Below are 17,981 nucleotides of genomic sequence, written 5' to 3'. Positions count from 1 at the left end.
CTCCATCAGAAGGAAGATGCGGGGCTGAAGCTATTGGTGGTATTATTATAATTGCATGGTGTCACCACAGGACAGAATTAAGCCGGTATGGGTGCCTTAATTGTGCATTTCCATCGCTTGACTTGTCTGGATTTCTTTCAAGAATAAGATTACTTCTGAATTTTGTGGGTTTGCAACACTTGTTTTTGGGATAATTACAATATGCCCCTCCTGTGTCTTACCCTGAAATACTGATATGGGCTCTCAGCCTTAACTCCATTTTAACTAGAGCTGCTGAAATTTAGAATTTCCGTTCCACAGGAAACTCTTACATTAAAAAAAAAAAAACACACACACACAATCTGAATTAGAATGAAAAGACAAAAGGTTGAAGTTTCACAAAAAAAAAATTGTTTCAAGTAAATCAAAATGTTTCATTCTCATTTTGACTATTTAAATGTCGCTATTTTTATTTTACAAATTGGTAATTGGTTTTGAAATTGGTATTCTGATTGTAAGTGGTGATTTGGTACTCAGTATTCTACTTGGTTTTATAATTGGTACTTGGCTTTGTCAATTGATATTCTATCTTTTTTTTTTTTGGTAATCATTCTATTTGGTAATTTTCTACTGTAAAGTAGTATAGTATACAAATGATATAAGAATCAAATGTAAAAATAAATATATTATAAAATAAATGATCTGATGGAGGATTTCCCCAATGGTGTGTGTGTGTGTGTCTGTCTGAGAGAGAGACAAAGTGTCTGTATAAAAAGAGAAAGAAAGGGAAGGCCTGAGCATGTATATATATTCACTAGCCACTTGATTTGAATGAATCACTTCATTTATGAACAGATGTTTCCATAACTAGGGGGTACTGATATATTTTCAGATATTGTGTTCACAACCCTCATCTAATGAGCAAAGGGTTAGTTTTCCTCAAGATTTAGTGGATGAAAGATTGTCCAGGTAAATAACTGCAGAGGACCTTTAATGTGAACATTGACTAGCATATCTAGAGTCAGAGTCTAATCCAGGATTCAGAGGGAGAGAATGGATGGTACAAAAATGAAGCTAAAAGGCAATGAACTAGAGACACTGGGGATAAAGTCTGAGAGGTTGTTAGGGTCCAGAGATTCAGTATGACTCTGCCATTGGGTGAACAATGGATAACTGGGTATTAAATTATCAAACCAAAAGTACCTTAGGACAATGATTCACAAAAAGAAATTCCATTATATGCCTGCAGAAACAGACGTGCTTGATGAGAATTGGTGTTTTTTAAATGTTTTACATTCACTGGAGCTCAGTCCTGTTAGCTATGAGTTTTTATGCTTCTTACTGCTGGAGTTTAGTTGGGATGAATATTTACTCCCCAGAGTTTAGTTTTCCTCAAGTCAATTGGTGTTACACTTAAATTTTGGTTTTCTTGTTAGTGACAAAACTTCCTCTGCATTAAGCAGAGTGGGCAGGTGAGTCTATTTCAGTTGAATATTGGAGAATGTACTTGTGAAAGAAGTTCAAGGGCAGTGGGAACCTCAAATTTGCCATCAAACAGGAAAACAGGATTACTTTGGACATTAGGAATAAACATTGTTCATTTTCATTTGTCACAGTATTCTATGGTTTTTGGTTTTGTTCCAATGGCAGCGCAGAGGGATGGACTAGATAACCTCTGGAGGTCCCTGCTAGCTGTACATTTCTAGGAATGTAGGCACATGAATTTAAATGTTATACAGCAGCATAAAATAGAATATAGTTTTTTAAATGAAAAGTTATTTTGAAACAAAAAAAAATCAAAATGTCTCTAAACAAATTGTTTCAAAATGAAATTTCATCAAAATCAAAATTTTCCCTGCCCACCATTTTTGATTTCAACAAACCAACATTTTCCAATGGAGAAAATTTTCCACTCTAATTTTAACCTCGGGTTTGTCAGTGAGTTAAGATAAATTTTGATTAAGTCCTATATTTCTTAGTAGGACTGATCAATCCACTTGCAGCATAAGAACGGAGGGCCAGATTGCCTCACTCATGGTGAACCCTTATGAAGAGTGAAGTGGGAGAAAAACTCCATAGATTCCCCTCTCTCTGCTGGAGAGATGTGGGGAAACTCAGAGTCAGGCAGTCTGGGCTCCCACAACTGAATTAGCCCTGGGACTAGCACCCAAATCTCTGGGACCCACAGGAGGCAAAAGCCATCCACAAAAAGATGTCTGGCCCCTTTCCTTTGCAAAGGAGGGTTGAATTCTACAGGCAGAGGGCTCTGTGGATATCTGTGGATCACCAGGGCATGATCTAACTTTCAATTTGTAGAGGCCATTTTTTTGTTGAAGAAACAGATTTTCAAGCAGGACAGCAATTTACCATACTCTTCCTTGGTGTATTTGATTCAAAGCCGACAGTCCTGTAGTTTTTAAATCTTAAGAGGAGCTAGTGCACGCAGACCATCGTTATTAGTTAGTTAGCATTTATATTAGGGTAGTGTCCAGGAGCCCCAGTTAGGACCCTGCTGTGCTACAAACAACTGCGCCCTGATCCTACAATGGGCTCTGTATAGACAGACCCCCCTGAATCTGCATGGAGCTCCATTAATTTAAATGGGGTCTGTCCACATAGACTCCATTGCAGGATTAGGGCCACATAGGCAGACACAGGCCTGGACATGTTCATCCGTCATGCTTTTGTACTATTTTTTATTTACCTCAGCCCACTCTGTGGAACCTAATAGTCCAAATTCTTCTGCATCCCAGCTAGCAAAAATAATAGTTCTTTTAGGTCTCCAACCTGTAATCACATAGTAAAATTTGACTTAAAGAGAAAAATTGTAATAGAGACTGCCACAGTTGACTGAGTCGCTTAAATAAAAATTAGTACATCATGGAAAACGATGTATAATATGTATCAGTGAAATTTTTTCACCCCAAATTCCGCAGATCAGCACATCCACTGCAATATTTTTATTGTAAAGACAAAACTCTCAGAGCACATAACATTACACAGGCAAGGAGAGCAGAAATTCAAGCAACTCACATCATATGTGATGTAAGCTCATTGCAGATATATATGTTTAGGAGCTCCCCCAGTTCCTCATTCACATGCACGTGCACACACATATAAGAAGTTGCAATGCCTATTATGTGAAATTCAACCCTATGCATAGGGCAAACAAAGTCTATGCATCTACTTACTGGTAAATTCCACGCAATTTATCAAAATAGCGTTTTTCATAGCCCTTGTGTTTCATCTTCTCCATTTATAATGAATAAGTTACCTTCCATTGCCATTTTGCCAAAACTCCGAGCAACTTCTTGAAGAACAGCTGTACCAGTGGTTGGATCAATCCCACCAAATACCCAGGAGTCTCTATGTCCTCCCAGAATAATATATCTGTCTGGAAACAAAGATACAGAATCAGTCTTTAATTCGGAATACACTTGGGGTACCTATAATTCAGTCTTTCCCTTTAACCTCGTTCCCCACCTTCCGAAACCACAATGAAAACTAATTTCAGTGTTTTAAAAAGCCCAGCCTATTAGCCCTGCTGACCTTGCTGCAGTTTACAATCTGACACAAAAATGCTTTTTTAATTTTTTTTTCCAGTTTACAACCTTTGTACCTACATAGACTTGTTTTAAGAATCTTTTCATCCCTTATCTTGGAACCACTGTTAGAATAAAATTACCCGGATCTGTTTGCTCAATGACGATTTGAGCAATTTTAGACTCTGTGCTTTTGAGATGGAACCCAGATGTAAAATTCAAATCAGAACACAGAATTAAATACCAACTACCCTAAAGTTTGTATCCAGGGTTTCAATTTAGGCCACTATAAAGACACAAGCAGCTGAGAAATGTGGATCTAGACCTTGGTTCATATCCCGAATCTCCAAAGTTCAGGATGTTGTGGGATCCAGCACTTTGCTCAGCTCATCACTTTGTGTTGCACTAGAATATGCTGGTGTAAGACTGTATGAATGATGTGCTAGAGACCCTATAGAAAATGAGATATCTTGTGCAAGGCTGTCCCAGTGAGCTGTTTATTGTAGCATTCTTATGTACCACTTACAGATCTCTTTGCGGGAACACTGTGATGGGAGGGACAAGATGACCTAGTAAGTCTTTTCCAGTTTCAAATTCTATCTGATTATTTCTGAAAAGTTAAACCTCATGCCACCTAAGAACATCTTCACCAAATGCAAAAAGCTCACCTGGTTCCTCTGCTCCACTGATAGTGCCGATAACATTGTAAATTCGTGTTATTTTGTTGTGAGTGTGGACATGCATTCTGACCTTTCTGAAACAAAAGCAAAATGAAGTCGTGATCCATGACTTGAGGAGGCATTTGCTAGGGTTGGAACTGTGATAGATGAACCAATTTTAAACATGTTTTACAAACACAGTTAGAACAAGCTCTTGTACCTTTACAATAGCCATTTAAACACCATAGTGGAATGAGGCTGGATTAGCACCCACAAAAGGGTTGGGTTGTAGCCTATCACCCATTTAGTTCCCCAAAATAAATGGAGTTTTTGCAGCGAGGAATGAATTAGGCCAAGGTAAGAAAAAATATGTTTCGATATTTACGATTCTCTTAATGGCGAAATTAATGAGAGGACTAGTTACCATTGTCAAACTATCAAGAAAACACCAATTGAAACTTAAAATATAAAAGTTGAGAACACAGTCTATGTGCACAATTTTATCGTTAAAGCTTTAAGATTATAATCCAGCAACACTGGTCAACCAATTCGCAGCGACTTGCTATGTGACCTTGGCTAACATCTCAACTTCTGTATAATAGGAATATTGAAAACTTATCTCTGTAATAAACTGTTTTGCAATCTATGAATGAAATTACTTATACATGGCCAATGTGCTAAGCATGATTATCAGTTTACAGGATCTATACCAGGGCTGTACAAGTTCCTTATTTTTATTTGAAACTGAAGGATGACAAGAAAAATTCCACCAAACACACCAATTCCTAGACTTTCAAAGTTCTTTATGAAATTTGTCACTATGGTTTCAAAGAGAGTCATGCCAATAATATCTCCTTGCAATACTTTTAAGACAGGGTAGATTAACAGCAGGCCCACAGATCATGCTAAAAACAAAAAGTAATATCTGAAAGTATATTAAATTTTGGCCCAAATGATTGGACAATATTTAATTATGGGAATCTGTTTTTAAAAATTTCATAAGAACATGCTGCTTTTCTTTATAGAAATATGATGAGTAAGTCTGATTATATGGTAACTGGAGAAACAGTCATTAAAATTGCATGAAACAACTGAACGGTGAAAACATTTGAATAAATTGAGTATTTCTCCAACATTAAAACAGCCGATCAAAGCGATCAAGCTTTGCCAGACCATTAAAAAATCATTCATTTATTAGAAACTCTGTAAAAGACAGGGAATATTCAGTCCTCTCTCTCTTTGTGAAACAAAACACACATTTGTCTGCCCTGGGCAAAATCCAACAGGGTCTCATTTGAAGTTATTTTCTCAATGGCAAAGCTCTCTAGCTGTCAAAACCAATACCTTCTTCAGCACAACTAATGGATTTTTGCCCGGAAGAGAAGCTAAGCCCAAGGCCTTGAGCCTGCAAAGAGTTGGTGCACAAGTGCTTGCAGGATCAGTGCCCTGAGCTTGTAGTACAGTGAAACCATGGGAGCTTCTCCAAGAACTGACTTAAAAGGACACTGTCAAGTAGGTTAGGGTGTCAAAAATCCTATGAATAAGTATGTCCTCAAGAAACGTGATTAGCAACTTAATACAAGGTTTGTTCATTTTCATATTGTTTTTCCTCTCATTATACAGTTTATTGCTCTCCAGTGTGCTCAAAACATTTTGGATCAGATCCTCAAAGGCATTTAGGTGCCTAACTCCCACTGATTTCAATGGGAGGTAAAAGCCTAAATATCTTATGGATCTAGGCTTTTGTCCCTCTAGAAGGGGTACTACCCCTTAAGGAATAGTCTGGCACTTATAGCTGAAGCAAGTCTGGGTACTTTCAAGGATCCCTCTGCCGTAACCTGGGCTATTTAAACAGGAGGAGGAAACTAGAAGGCATGCAGCTTCAGAGAGCAGAAATGATATACTTAATGAAATATTACTGTTAACTGATTTGAAACAGTTGGGTGTAAGCATAGTAACAGCATGGACTCAGTGCATGTAGGGATATTGGCCATAGAGCTGGCTGACAAAGTGGCAAAAAATGCTGTCAAACACCAGTAAGTTGATTTAGCGATCCCTTTAAGAAAACTGGAATTTAAAAATCTAATTAAAAATGAGTTTAAGAGAGGAATGGAAGGAAATATGGGAAAAGAAACGGATGGAAAAATATTCCGTGAAATATTCCCAAGAGTTGAAAATGCTGATATACTCCACAGCGCTGAGAGAAAGAACGAAGTGGCTCTATTTAGAATTTTAACTGGCCATTGTGGCTTAGATAGTAATTTGTTACTAACAAACATAAAGATAGATAATGTGGGACATGAAAGATCCAGGAAACAATTGATTACTCCTTTGGGAGTGTGAAGAATGTATCATCAAAAGGGGGTATTTATATGAAAAACTGTAAGGCCTCTAAGTATCAAAATTCTCACTGCAGTGCCTACTAAGAGCATCAGGAAAATGAGGCCCTATTAAAAAATACAGCAATATTGCAACTCTTTAAAGAATATTGGAAAAGGTGAAAGACTGATTCACAAGTGAGTCTGCTTTGTCATAAAACATCAGATGAAGAAGAAGGAGAAGGAGGCATGCAGATTGCAATGGGTCTTGGTCTTTCTCTTAGGGTCTTGGGGACTAGCGTGACCAGGCCCAGAGACTTTATTTGCTGACTCTCAGTTCAGGAGCTCTGAACCAGGGCCCCACAGTAAGGGCCTTATGAACTTTGTTAAGATTGCTCCTTCCCTGAGACCTTCTTAAAGGGGGCATCTGTTTTATTAGTTTGTTTTGGCTTCCCCTTGCTTGGATCCTTTACAGTCCCCTTTATCTCAAGTGTCAAATTTGTTCTGTTGACATTTTTGTTTGTATGCTTTCTAAATCTTCAGTGAGTTTTAACATACACCCAAAAAAAAAATCCAATTAATACTTCAATTTTTAAAATTTAAACATGTCCTTGCAGTGTTGGAAAAAACACATCATTATACCCTCCTGTTCATGATCTTTCAAACCACCTCCTGTCCCACTGGCAATGGAATACTGTCCCTTTGTCAGTCAATGACAGTCACATGGCACATTACCACAGTAATGCATTTTTTAGCTTCATTTAATGCAGTTTAGTGGCTGGAAGCTAGGAAAAGGAAGCATCACCATGTGACCAGATAGGTCTCTGCAGACTATCAGCTCCATGGCCCATGGTTTGTGACCCTCTCTGCTAGTGCCAGAGAGCCAGAAAATGAAACTGACCAGTTTTGTTTCACTATACAAGCTGAGTGAAGTATTAAAAGCAAATGTAACCCATGCACCTTCTTGGTGTGGTGTTCTGTCCCATCCAAGACCACTTAGAGAGAGTTAAAAAAATGAGTCCGCTCTACAGCCTTAGCTAAGAGCTACTTGACTTTTAGCTCATGCAGTAAAGGCTCATGCACTAAGCTCCAGAGGTCCCCGGTTCAATCCCACCCACCGATGACTGAGGTCTGTTGGCATTACACAAACACAGTATTGCAAACCCCAAGCATTCAAAAATCATAGGTCACAGCCCCAAAATATGAGTAGATTTTTTTAAATTACTATATTTTGGGTTTTTTTTATTTGCCTTCTTAGGTTCACATTTCCAAGCTTTCCTTTGAAACTAGGAAGGCTAGAAACTTTGGAGAGCAGCTGATCTGTGGGCCCCAGCCACGCCCATACTCCATAGCTCTAACTCCAAGGGATTCTCATAGAAGGCTTCCATGGGACTCAGGAAAAGGTGAAGGCAAGTGAGCCACTGCAGAAGTTGTGCTCCCTTCAGAAACAGAAGGGAAGAAAAGGGCCCAGAAACAGAAAGAGTTTAAAACATTTGCTTTTCACTTGACAGTGGAAAAACAGTTAATAAAAAGGCTAGTTACTGTCGATCAGAGTTAAATTTTGAAAGTGTCAAGAAAGTGTAATAAAAGACCTGAGAAAGGAGATATGCATGGCCTCATTCAATGACTGTTGATGTCAATGGCAGTGTTCTCATTGTCACTGAGCAGGCCCATTGTTTTAACATTTTATCTTTAAATCCTAAAGATTCTCATCCAATCATACTGCCCATTTCAGAGGGAAGTTAGTTTCCCCTCTAAGGTCCGAGATGTAATATTCCTCAGAATCATACTCTGAAAGGTTTGGTTTGGTTTTTCAGTGTTCAATAAATAGGCAAAAGTGCTCAAACAGACCTTATAGAATAGCTGCCTGCAAATCCAGGCCCAATGTTGTAAGACACATTGAGGTTTCCCCTCCAGCTATTGTCTGGTGCTGCAGGTCCTCCCAGGATGCTGTTAAGTGAAAACCAAGACAAACACAGTTGGCCAATTTGCTAAAAGTAGAAGTCTCCCCAGTGGAACAGCACACCTGAAAATGAGTGTGAGGAAGGATTACAAAGCTCTAAAAGATTCTGTTGCACAAACTGTATGTGCAACCATTTACTGTTTGTTAAGAGGGCCTGTAAATTAGCATAAACCCCATTAAAAGTGCTTTGAAATTTCGTAAGCTAAAATGAGCATAGAGTTAAAGCAGAGAGACTAATAAAATAAACTCCCGGTCTTGTATCCCTTCTGTGGCAAATCTACAGAATACACTTGTGCTCCAATTTGTCTTTCAGTAAAAGACTCATAGCCAACAGTGTTTTGTAATTCTGTAGCGTATGTTGCTACTATTATATCTGTGTGTGTGCGTGCGCGCGCTACACAAAAGCAATAAAAAGGGCATCAATTTTACTATCTTTTAATGTAAAAAAGGCTTTTTGCAGTGTGCACACGAATACCGAAGCTAAGTACAAAGGGTTGAAGTTTACCTACCGTAATAATATTTCTGCATCATGATATCCAATGGGATGAACTGGGATTTTGGGAATTCCCACTCCCTCATCAACTTCAGACCTGAAGATGTATTCTGAGAAACCAAGAATATACTGGAATATCAAATTTTGCTGTCCTCAGCACCTTGCCTTTTAATTGGAGTTGTTTTTGTAACAATTAAGAGTCCCACAGTCACATCTAGGATCAACGTATACTGATCCCTCCAGTCATCCAGCATCTTGTCACACATCAGCGATTAGTCCCACTGACTCCAGTGGCTACTGCTAATTTTAATGCAGAAATTTCACTCCATATAAACAGAAGCTTGCTGTGTTTTTCTACCTGGCATTTATGATCAGCAAAGAAATATACATCCAAGCAAGGTTATTACTCCTCTTTGATGGTAGGCAATAATCCAGTTTCAACTAGTCCTCTTGAGAAACATAGTTCCTTGCAAATCTCAATAAATCCTAATTCATTTCTACCACATGGCCTATCCACATCTTGATTTACAAGTGCTGTAAAGCTTGGATCATACGCAGAGAGATACTGGCTGGAAACTATTTTTGCTTGAGGAAGGCCAGTTGGAATGATATGCAGGTAGAACCTATTCCACACTAGCAAAATAAACTCTTGCTGGAAATTCTCTTAAACAGCAAGTCTTTTTGCATGGATACGAAAAACAGTTTAATTGCTAGTGACGAGACCCTTTTCGATACCAGAAAGTGTCAGATGTTTAGAGCTACAAATCTGTCACTCACCTTTTGCTGGATAACCTGGCGTGAGAGGATCCCCTGCTCCATTCAGATTTAACACATTCCCACGCTGGACTCCCCCTCCAGGAAGGTTCCAGCCACTTGGATAAGGATCTACTCCAGGGGCGCAGTAGTCAGCAGGGTCTGAATACAGTATAATCCCTTTGGCTCCAGCTAATATGGCATTTTTAACCTGCAAAATGACTTGTTTTAAGAAATGTCAAAATGTTTGTATTTGGCTAAGACATTCCCGGGCTCTGCAACATGCCACCAATTGGGAGACTCTTCAGAACTCTCACGTGGCAGAGCTGGAATCACTGACCCAAGGGAAGCGTATGTCAAAGTGCAGCATGATCTCAAACAGTGGGCATAAGACTGAATAAGGAGAACCAGGTGTTGTTCCCAGCATAACCAGTTTGCTGTATGACCTTAGACAAGTCATTTAACCTCTGTGACTCAGTTTCTCCAGCTGTCAAAATGGGATAATGACGCTTACCTCTTGAAAATGCTTTGAGATCTATGGCTGAAAGAGGCAGTAGTGTTTACTGGTTGTATGGGCTATTAAATTCTGGGCCGGTTTGTTTACCTGCCTTGTCCTCAGGTTCGGCCGATCACGGCTCCCAGTGGCCGCGATTCACTGCTCCAGGCCAATGGGAGCTGCTGGAAGCGGTGGCCAGTTCTTCCCTTGGCCTGCGCTGCTTCCAGAAGCTCCCATTGGCCTGGAGCAGCGAACTGAAGCCACTGGGAGCCGCGATCGGCCGAACCTGCAGACGCGGCAGGTAAACACACCGGCCCGGCCCGCCGGGGGCTTTCCCTGCACAAGCGGCGGAACAAGTTTGGGAACCATTGCCCTAAACTAATCTCTTGCAAGCCCTTTCTGAGAAGTTTGCATTCATCTCAGTCAACGTTTCAGTACTCCAATACAGTCACCTCACTTTACTGTTTTGCCAGTCCCTGTTAATACACATGATAAGCATATACTGCAGGCCTGGTTTTTGGATCAGAGCTGGCTCCCATCGCTCACATGTTCTGGTTTACAGTAAAATAAGGAAAATCTCTATTTGGAAGGAACTTCTGGCTTCTGAAGCAGGGAGTTAATGCTTAATCTGGCTCCCACTAACATCAATAACAACACTCCTATTGACAGCAATGTAAGGAGCCTCAGACCTTTAATTTACTAATCTAATTCTGATTTGAGATAGAGAGAGAAAAACAAACAAATGAACAAAAAAAACCCCACAACACTCACTTTGTTTCCTCTGAAGATTTTCCCATATCTGGCAATGACAATCTTTCCAGTACAATTAATTCCCATCTCTCGCTCTAGCTTGAAAAAATCTTCTGTGCGGCCGTAGTTCACATACACCAGATCTGCCTATCCAGAGAAGAAAGAAGGCCAGAAACTAGAAATTATATTGTCATAACCATTTGAAAGGATCTCTTTTTAGAATCATGCAACTTTATTTATTGAACATCTGTTATATAGTACTCAATATTTGCAGTTCTACAGTCTTGATCCAGCTCCCAGTGAAATTAATGGCAAAACTCTCCCAAATTATTTTTTAGAAAGGCCTGTTTCATTGATGAATTCTCTATATAATCCCACATTTAGAAGCATCCTCATTATCTGATGTTAAAAACTACAACACTAGATTGTTCTTCTGGCAAAGCATGTGCAAGCTGTTGATGGCATGAGTAAAAAAAGAGCGCTATTCCTAACATGCTGTTGCACGATAGGTAGACTTCCTATTTTACTTATTTCTGCCCACTCACGTGATGTGACATGTGTGGTGACTGTTGTCTGGGATTATCCATCATAGGAGAATCAATCAGATTAACTTTAGAGAGTGTGATCTTTCAGAACATGAGTGTGCTTCAGATTTATAACAAACAAGAGGGTTTACTCTTAATGAATAAAGCAGATAAAATCCAGACTACTTCCCCCGACCCCATCTCTTAGGTTTCCCCATTAGAAGGAACCATATAAGCCGTGACCTCACCCGGAAGTATCTTTCTAACTAGAAATAGCAATTTCTGATCTGAACAATTTTAGAGCATTTTTATTAAATGGGTAACTTCTAGACTTTACTCTGTACAGTACATACTGTTGCTGTCCCTTAGGCTATAGCATAATGAAATTCAGTATTGTCACCTAACTGAGATCACTGTAAAAATATTTTAAGAAGTCAGAACAATATACCAATGGTAACTCTTTCCCAAAATATGATTTCAACCATCAGGACTCATAAGAATTGTTTTCTTACCTCTGGCACTCCTTGTGCTGAAAAAGCATTATATGGTGGCAGCACACCAGTAATGTTTTCATATCCCTGAGGGGGCAGCTCAAAGAAAGATGTATTGAAAATCTACCAAAAGAGCCAAGAAGAACAAACAGTTACTTTAGAAAAAGCTCTGGGTCAGATTCTTCCTCTGGGCAACCTCAGTGAAGTCTTGGCACAATTTTGTGCACTAAATTTAGTTATTAAGAACAGTGTGCCATTTTATATAAAAAATATTATCAGAAAAAGAAATCATGTATAACTTAAAATGAGAGAGGGATACATTGTTAGAACTTCATAACTGAACAAGAGTAGGAAGATAGACAGATAGGAAGATAGATGGATATTTTTGTGGGTGTAAGGTTTTATGAATCACTGCCTGAATCAAAACAGAAGAATAACTGAAGAGTGCTGAAAAGGGTGATAATTAGAGACACCTAGTTTGTCCCTATTATTATAGAGACTTTTTGTAATTTAGTGGTTACACCCACTTAGACTATTGCTCCTTTCCTACTACTTCAGTAGCTGATCTACTCTCTGATTAGGTACAGTACCTTTTGTTACTACCCAAAATCGTCCCATATCTTTAGTGCCCGTACCACTCTTACTCACCCAGTAAGATACTACTCAATGTGAGTAAGGGTGGCAGGATAGGCTTTTACTTTGGATCTGATCATTATTATGTAAAAGAAAATCAATAAACGCTTACAAATAATAACTAATATTACAAGGGGTTCTGCAAAGATGTTATTTATTTATTTGTTTGTATATTTATGTATTTATTTAAACAAAAAAAAGTCCAGGAATTTTTCAGGATGGATTTTTTTGGGACTGGTTGTCCACTTGGCAGAACAGTGGGGTGTGCGTGTGCACACACTAAGGTCACAGAGTCAAGCACTGAAAAGTTAGGAAATACTAGATAACATGATCATGTAATTAAAGTCTGTATCATAATACATATGCATTATGGGAATGAATTAAGGATTCTGGCATTTCCTAACTTTTCAGTGCTTGACTCTGCAACCACAATAATGTTCTTTTAACGTATCTGTGTGTGTGTGTGTGTGTGTAATTTCATAGCTTGGAGGGGACAGTGCTCCAGTGGGCACACACTGTCCTGCCAATTCACCCTAAACTTCACCCCTTCGGCCCCTCACCCTTCAGCCTATACCTGTCCTAGTCCTGCCTCTTCCCCACCCAGGCTCCTCATTCCAGTCCCATTCTCCTCACCTAGCCAGTCCCAGTTTCTGCTCCACAAGTTTCTCATTTCAATCCCCATTTCCATGCCAGCCACTTCTAGTCTCCTCCGTTTAGACTTTCCATCCTAGTCTCCCTACACTCACGGTCTTCCCTTCCCTTCCTTAATTATCCCAGTCTCCTTGCCCAGTGCTTCTCCTACACCCTGGTTCCTTGTTAATGCTGACTTCCCCTCCACCTCACTTGTTGCCAGTGTAAGCAGTGTCAGGATGAGCTCCACCCTGACATCTGGTGGTGAGGTGTGGCAAGTGTGGAAAAAAACTTCAGGGGCCGATCTCATCTGCATAGTGTTACTCCCCAGTCTGGCTAAAATGTGCCTGTGTGTGGGGGAAAGGGGTAAGGGGCACCTTACGTGTCCTGAAGCTGACTGCCCCACAGGGCTCGGCTCTGCTACGCTGTCTCACGAACGGCTCCAGTCTTCCTCATCACCAGCTCCTCATCTCAGTCACCCCCCATCTTAGCTCCCAGTTCCAGTTTTCTCCACCCCACAGGCTCCTTTTCCCAATCTCCTCTCCTTGTCTCTGCCCTCGTCTGGCTCCTGTCCACTCTGCATTCCATTCAAGTGGCTTTCTTTTTTCTACTGTTGGGATGTCAGCAGAGGGAGCCGAGTGAGCACAGGGGAGACAGCTGCCCTACTCTCAGTCTTGGTACCCAGCTTGCAGCAGCCCAGAGTCCTGGAAACTCCTGCTCAGCCCTAGGCTGGAGCATGCTCAATACGTACAGAATCTTCAGGGAATTTAGCTGTGAAGCTCTACCAAGTAGCTACTGATCATGTGCAAACCCCAATTCTTCAGAGGTTTATAACTTGACCAAATTTGGATAGATTTTTCAGAGGGAGAACAAAAGGCACATCCCTGTCACAAAGGCAACTTCCCTGCCAAATTCCAAGTCTCTGCTCCAAAGCACGGGGACTACAGAGCTTCTTAGATAAAAGGTCATCAGAATTTAACGTGAGCAAAACAATATATTCTCCCCTAACCTCATTCTCAGAAACAGCTGTACTTGTTTGGCTGAAATTAAAAAAGTAAAAAAATAAAATTCAGCATGAGGCAGACATGCGGCATGGCAAATTTCAGACGGTTACAGTTTGGTAACGGTGTAAGTTACTGAAAAGAGGATCCTAGAATGGGAAGTGTTGGGCAACCTTAATAATGGCAGTGCTATCTGCCCCTCCTATAACAAATAAATTGGATAAACTAAGTTTTCACTTCATTTGCATGGTTACTCGATACTTCATATTCTTTCCAAAATCTTAATTCTAGATGACTCATGTAGCCCCTGCATTGTATTATTGCATTCTGCAGAGAAGGTAGGCATGTAATGCATTCATGCATCATTACGTCTACTTCAGTGCACTAGGCACTTTGAGGAAGGAAGCCAGAAGAAAAAACCCCCCAAACATACGGAGTTGTCAAAACTGTACCTGAAAAGCAGTGAAATATTGATATTCGATCTTGGGGTGGGGATGGCTTCGCCATACACAAAACCTGCCTTGTGCTTGGTTTGCTGCACAGCAAAACAAGGAGGGCGCAATAAGCCAGTGGATTCCTTTTTTGTGTTTGCAAGATGTAAGCAATCCCCACTGATCTGTCCTGGCAGAAACCATTTCTAAACATTAGTCCAAGAGATTGGGTGACATAATCCAGCAGCAGTGGATTTCCCTTTCTAATAAAGAGGCTTTTCATCAGATTATAAAACACAATGAAGATGCACAGGTGTGAGTGGGGGCAGAACCTGACCCTATTTCTTGAAAGAGCTATTCTACATACAGTTGACTAAAATAAGATCACCTCATTCCCTTGATCATCAATAATTGAGACATAGTTGGGCTGAGTTTCATTCGGGTAGGAAAGGAGGACATCATAATGAACCAGCTCTGCTGAATCCAATCCAAATTCCTTCCACTGGGCTTGAATTTGTTTAGCAAGGTGAAGGTTCTGTTCTGTTCCTGCCAGGTGAGGAAACTTTGTAAACCAACTAAAATAAAACAGAGTCATGGGTAAGCAGAGAGTTCAGAAAAGCATTTGACAGAAGAGTCCAAGTAGGCTAATCTTCATAACACATGCAAGAAGTAAGTTGTTATGGTTAAGTCCCTTCGATGAAACGCTGAGCGGTACAACATAGTTACCAGAGTCTGGGGCAGGATAATGTGCAAAGAGATCTTTCCTGATGTGCTAAGATAAATCAGCTCAGCTTTTCACTCTGAGTAACAGGGGTTACAGCACTCTCCTGAGAAGAGGGAGACAGCCTGCTCAAATCTTTTCTCCCCGTTTGGCAGAGAGGGGGGAATTGAACCTGGGTCTCCCATATCCCAGGTGAGTGCTCTAATCACTGGGATAAAAGATATAAAGTGGGTCACACCTCCACCTGCCAGATTTTCAATGGGGTTCCATTTGGGAGGCAGCCACTAATCACACCAACCAGATTGGGCTCTGCATGAAAATTAGGTGGACGGATGCATGTGTTCCCCCATTTGTGACTTGCTCTAAGGCTTAGGTGGGAGACAGTTGGCCGAACACCTAGAGGGAGGCAGCAGCATGCATACCTAGAGGCAGAAACTTAGGTGCAAAGTGAATTTAGATGCCTACAGGTTTAGGTAGCAGTTTTGTGGATCATTGTGGAGACAAAACTGGGATTTAGGCACCTGAATCCAACATATAGGTGCCTAAATCTGGGGTTTAGGTGCCTAAATATCTTTATGGATCTGGGGTTATAATTCCCAAACAAAAAACACATTAAATTAAGTTACATATAAATAATTTAGGGTTATCCTCCCAGTTAGGAGAATGTGAAGTAAATAGGGTAGAGACTAAATAATAATAATTTTGCTTTTGGCCTTGCTTTTAATTTGAAGAGGCTAAATAAGCAAGTAAGAGAATATAAGTGAAAGCACAAGACTGTACCCCTCCTCCCCACCCACCGAGCTGGTAGCCTTGAAGATAAGGGGCTAATCAAGCAAGAGGTTGCAATGGTTACCAAGTAGCTGGAGGGGAGGGGAGGGGACGGTGTAAGGAGGAAATGCAGAGTCTGCAAGAGAGTAACCATGACCAAAAGAAACACCACTCCTTACCTCTCCCATCAGGTACAAAAGCGGTGGTCCTATCGACCCCAGACTCAGGACCCCCAGAACGGAACATGACCATATATTGGAAGGGCTGGTACCAGGGGAATGACACTACAAGTATAATTAAGTTTGCCAAGAAGGGTGGGGGAGAAGAGGGAGCTCCACCAGCGTGCGAAGCAAAGGATTAGGAGAAGAAGGGGGTTCTATCAGCGTAGAGTACTGTAGTTGGGGGAGGGAAAAAGGAAAACTCTACCGGCATATAAAGATAGTCCAACCGGTGTGAAGGGTTTCGGAATATGCTTGTTTATTTAGTCCCAATAAACCCACTGAATTGCCTGCAAACTGGACTCTGAACTGTTATTTTCCGGCAAACTGTGTTTGGGAACTGAGAGGGAGGAGGGAGCTGGACCCCTGCCAACACTCCCCCCCCCACACACAAAAATAAAGCCAGAAACTTCGAAGTTAAATTTAAATGTAAAAGAAATCCACATGTTAAGGTATAGAAATGCACCTAAACAGCCTTAACTTTGCCCCCTAATGGCTCTATTCAATAACCATACAATTATGGTTGTTGCATATTAACGCTTTTGGTCCCATATTAAAGTGATTTTTAAAGATACATTAGGTTTCACTTCATATGTTTTTTCTTGTGGTCTCACTCTCCTCCTTAGAGCAGTGATCAAATGGGTGCACAGTTAAGGTTATGTGATGTGGGAGGTATTACTTGTACCTCTGCATTTCCTGATTTTCTGATGTTGACGTTTTGCTTCTCCCACCCTGTGAGAATAGACTGAATAGCTTGAGGGAATGAGAGTGTGATGTGGAAGCCTTAATTTTGTATTTCTTTTACAACACCTTTAACATAGTCTTTGGATAGTGAATTAATGTAAAAATTTCTGCAGTTCCTGCTTTAAAGTGTACAGAAGGTGTTCTGGCATCATGAAAACAAGCAGACTAGATACGGATAATTCCCTGTGGCCCAGAGACTTCAGCATAATTACTGAGAAATTTCACACTGTTTTCAGTGTGTACATTTCCTAGACTTTTGTATGCTCTCTCTCTCTCAACTCTCTAATTTACTGTGAGCAACAAAAAACAAGACAGGGTCTATGTACTTTTTGCTCTCTAATTCATGTTAGAAGTGAAAGCACTTAGGTTTAAAATAAATAAAATAAAATAGAAATCAAATTAGTCATGAGTTGTATGGTGTCCTAGAGGCATCCTCACACTGTCAAATGCTGAATATCAACATATGTTACTAACCAACGTTGATTTATATTGGCTTTTGGGGATATTTTTGATTACATTATCCAAAAGTAAACGTGTGCAAGAGTCATTGTTTTCATTTCCAGTGACATACATGACAGAAGTAAAGGCTACTGATGTGTCTTTTGCCCTTCATACATAGGGTTACCATACGTCTGTATTTTCCCAGACATGTCCAGCTTTTTGGTTCTTAAATCGCCATCCGTGAGGAATTTTTAAATATTTAAAAATGTAACATTAATATATTCCTACAAGATAAATTGCTTTCTACTTTACCCCAGCTAATTGGGTCACTGGGTGCTGAGATACAGAGATTAACGAATCACTAGCTATATTATTTATCATGTAATAGCTGTCCATCTGCAACACATAAAGCATTTTCCTTTTCTA

General features: G+C 40.2%; 1 protein-coding gene across 1 annotated transcript in view; it reads right to left on the bottom strand.

Moving 5' to 3' along the window:
- Positions 1 to 17,981, bottom strand: part of LOC102933727 (N-acetylated-alpha-linked acidic dipeptidase 2) — a 46,915-nt gene that overhangs the window by 25,931 nt on the left and 3,003 nt on the right. The window contains exons 3-11 of the mRNA XM_007063124.4: positions 15,052 to 15,238; positions 11,990 to 12,091; positions 10,975 to 11,100; positions 9,732 to 9,918; positions 8,971 to 9,064; positions 8,350 to 8,448; positions 4,190 to 4,275; positions 3,254 to 3,373; positions 2,684 to 2,766 (exon numbers count right to left, since the gene is read on the bottom strand). Coding sequence (XP_007063186.2) covers positions 2,684 to 2,766; positions 3,254 to 3,373; positions 4,190 to 4,275; positions 8,350 to 8,448; positions 8,971 to 9,064; positions 9,732 to 9,918; positions 10,975 to 11,100; positions 11,990 to 12,091; positions 15,052 to 15,238 — 1,084 coding nt within the window. The remainder of the gene's footprint in view (positions 1 to 2,683; positions 2,767 to 3,253; positions 3,374 to 4,189; positions 4,276 to 8,349; positions 8,449 to 8,970; positions 9,065 to 9,731; positions 9,919 to 10,974; positions 11,101 to 11,989; positions 12,092 to 15,051; positions 15,239 to 17,981) is intronic.

This window comes from Chelonia mydas, chromosome 1 (genome assembly GCF_015237465.2).
Source record: "Chelonia mydas isolate rCheMyd1 chromosome 1, rCheMyd1.pri.v2, whole genome shotgun sequence".
Lineage (NCBI taxonomy): Eukaryota > Metazoa > Chordata > Testudines > Cheloniidae > Chelonia > Chelonia mydas.
The sequence above is the reverse complement of the archived record's forward strand: the minus strand, read 5'-3'. Positions and strand labels throughout refer to the sequence as shown.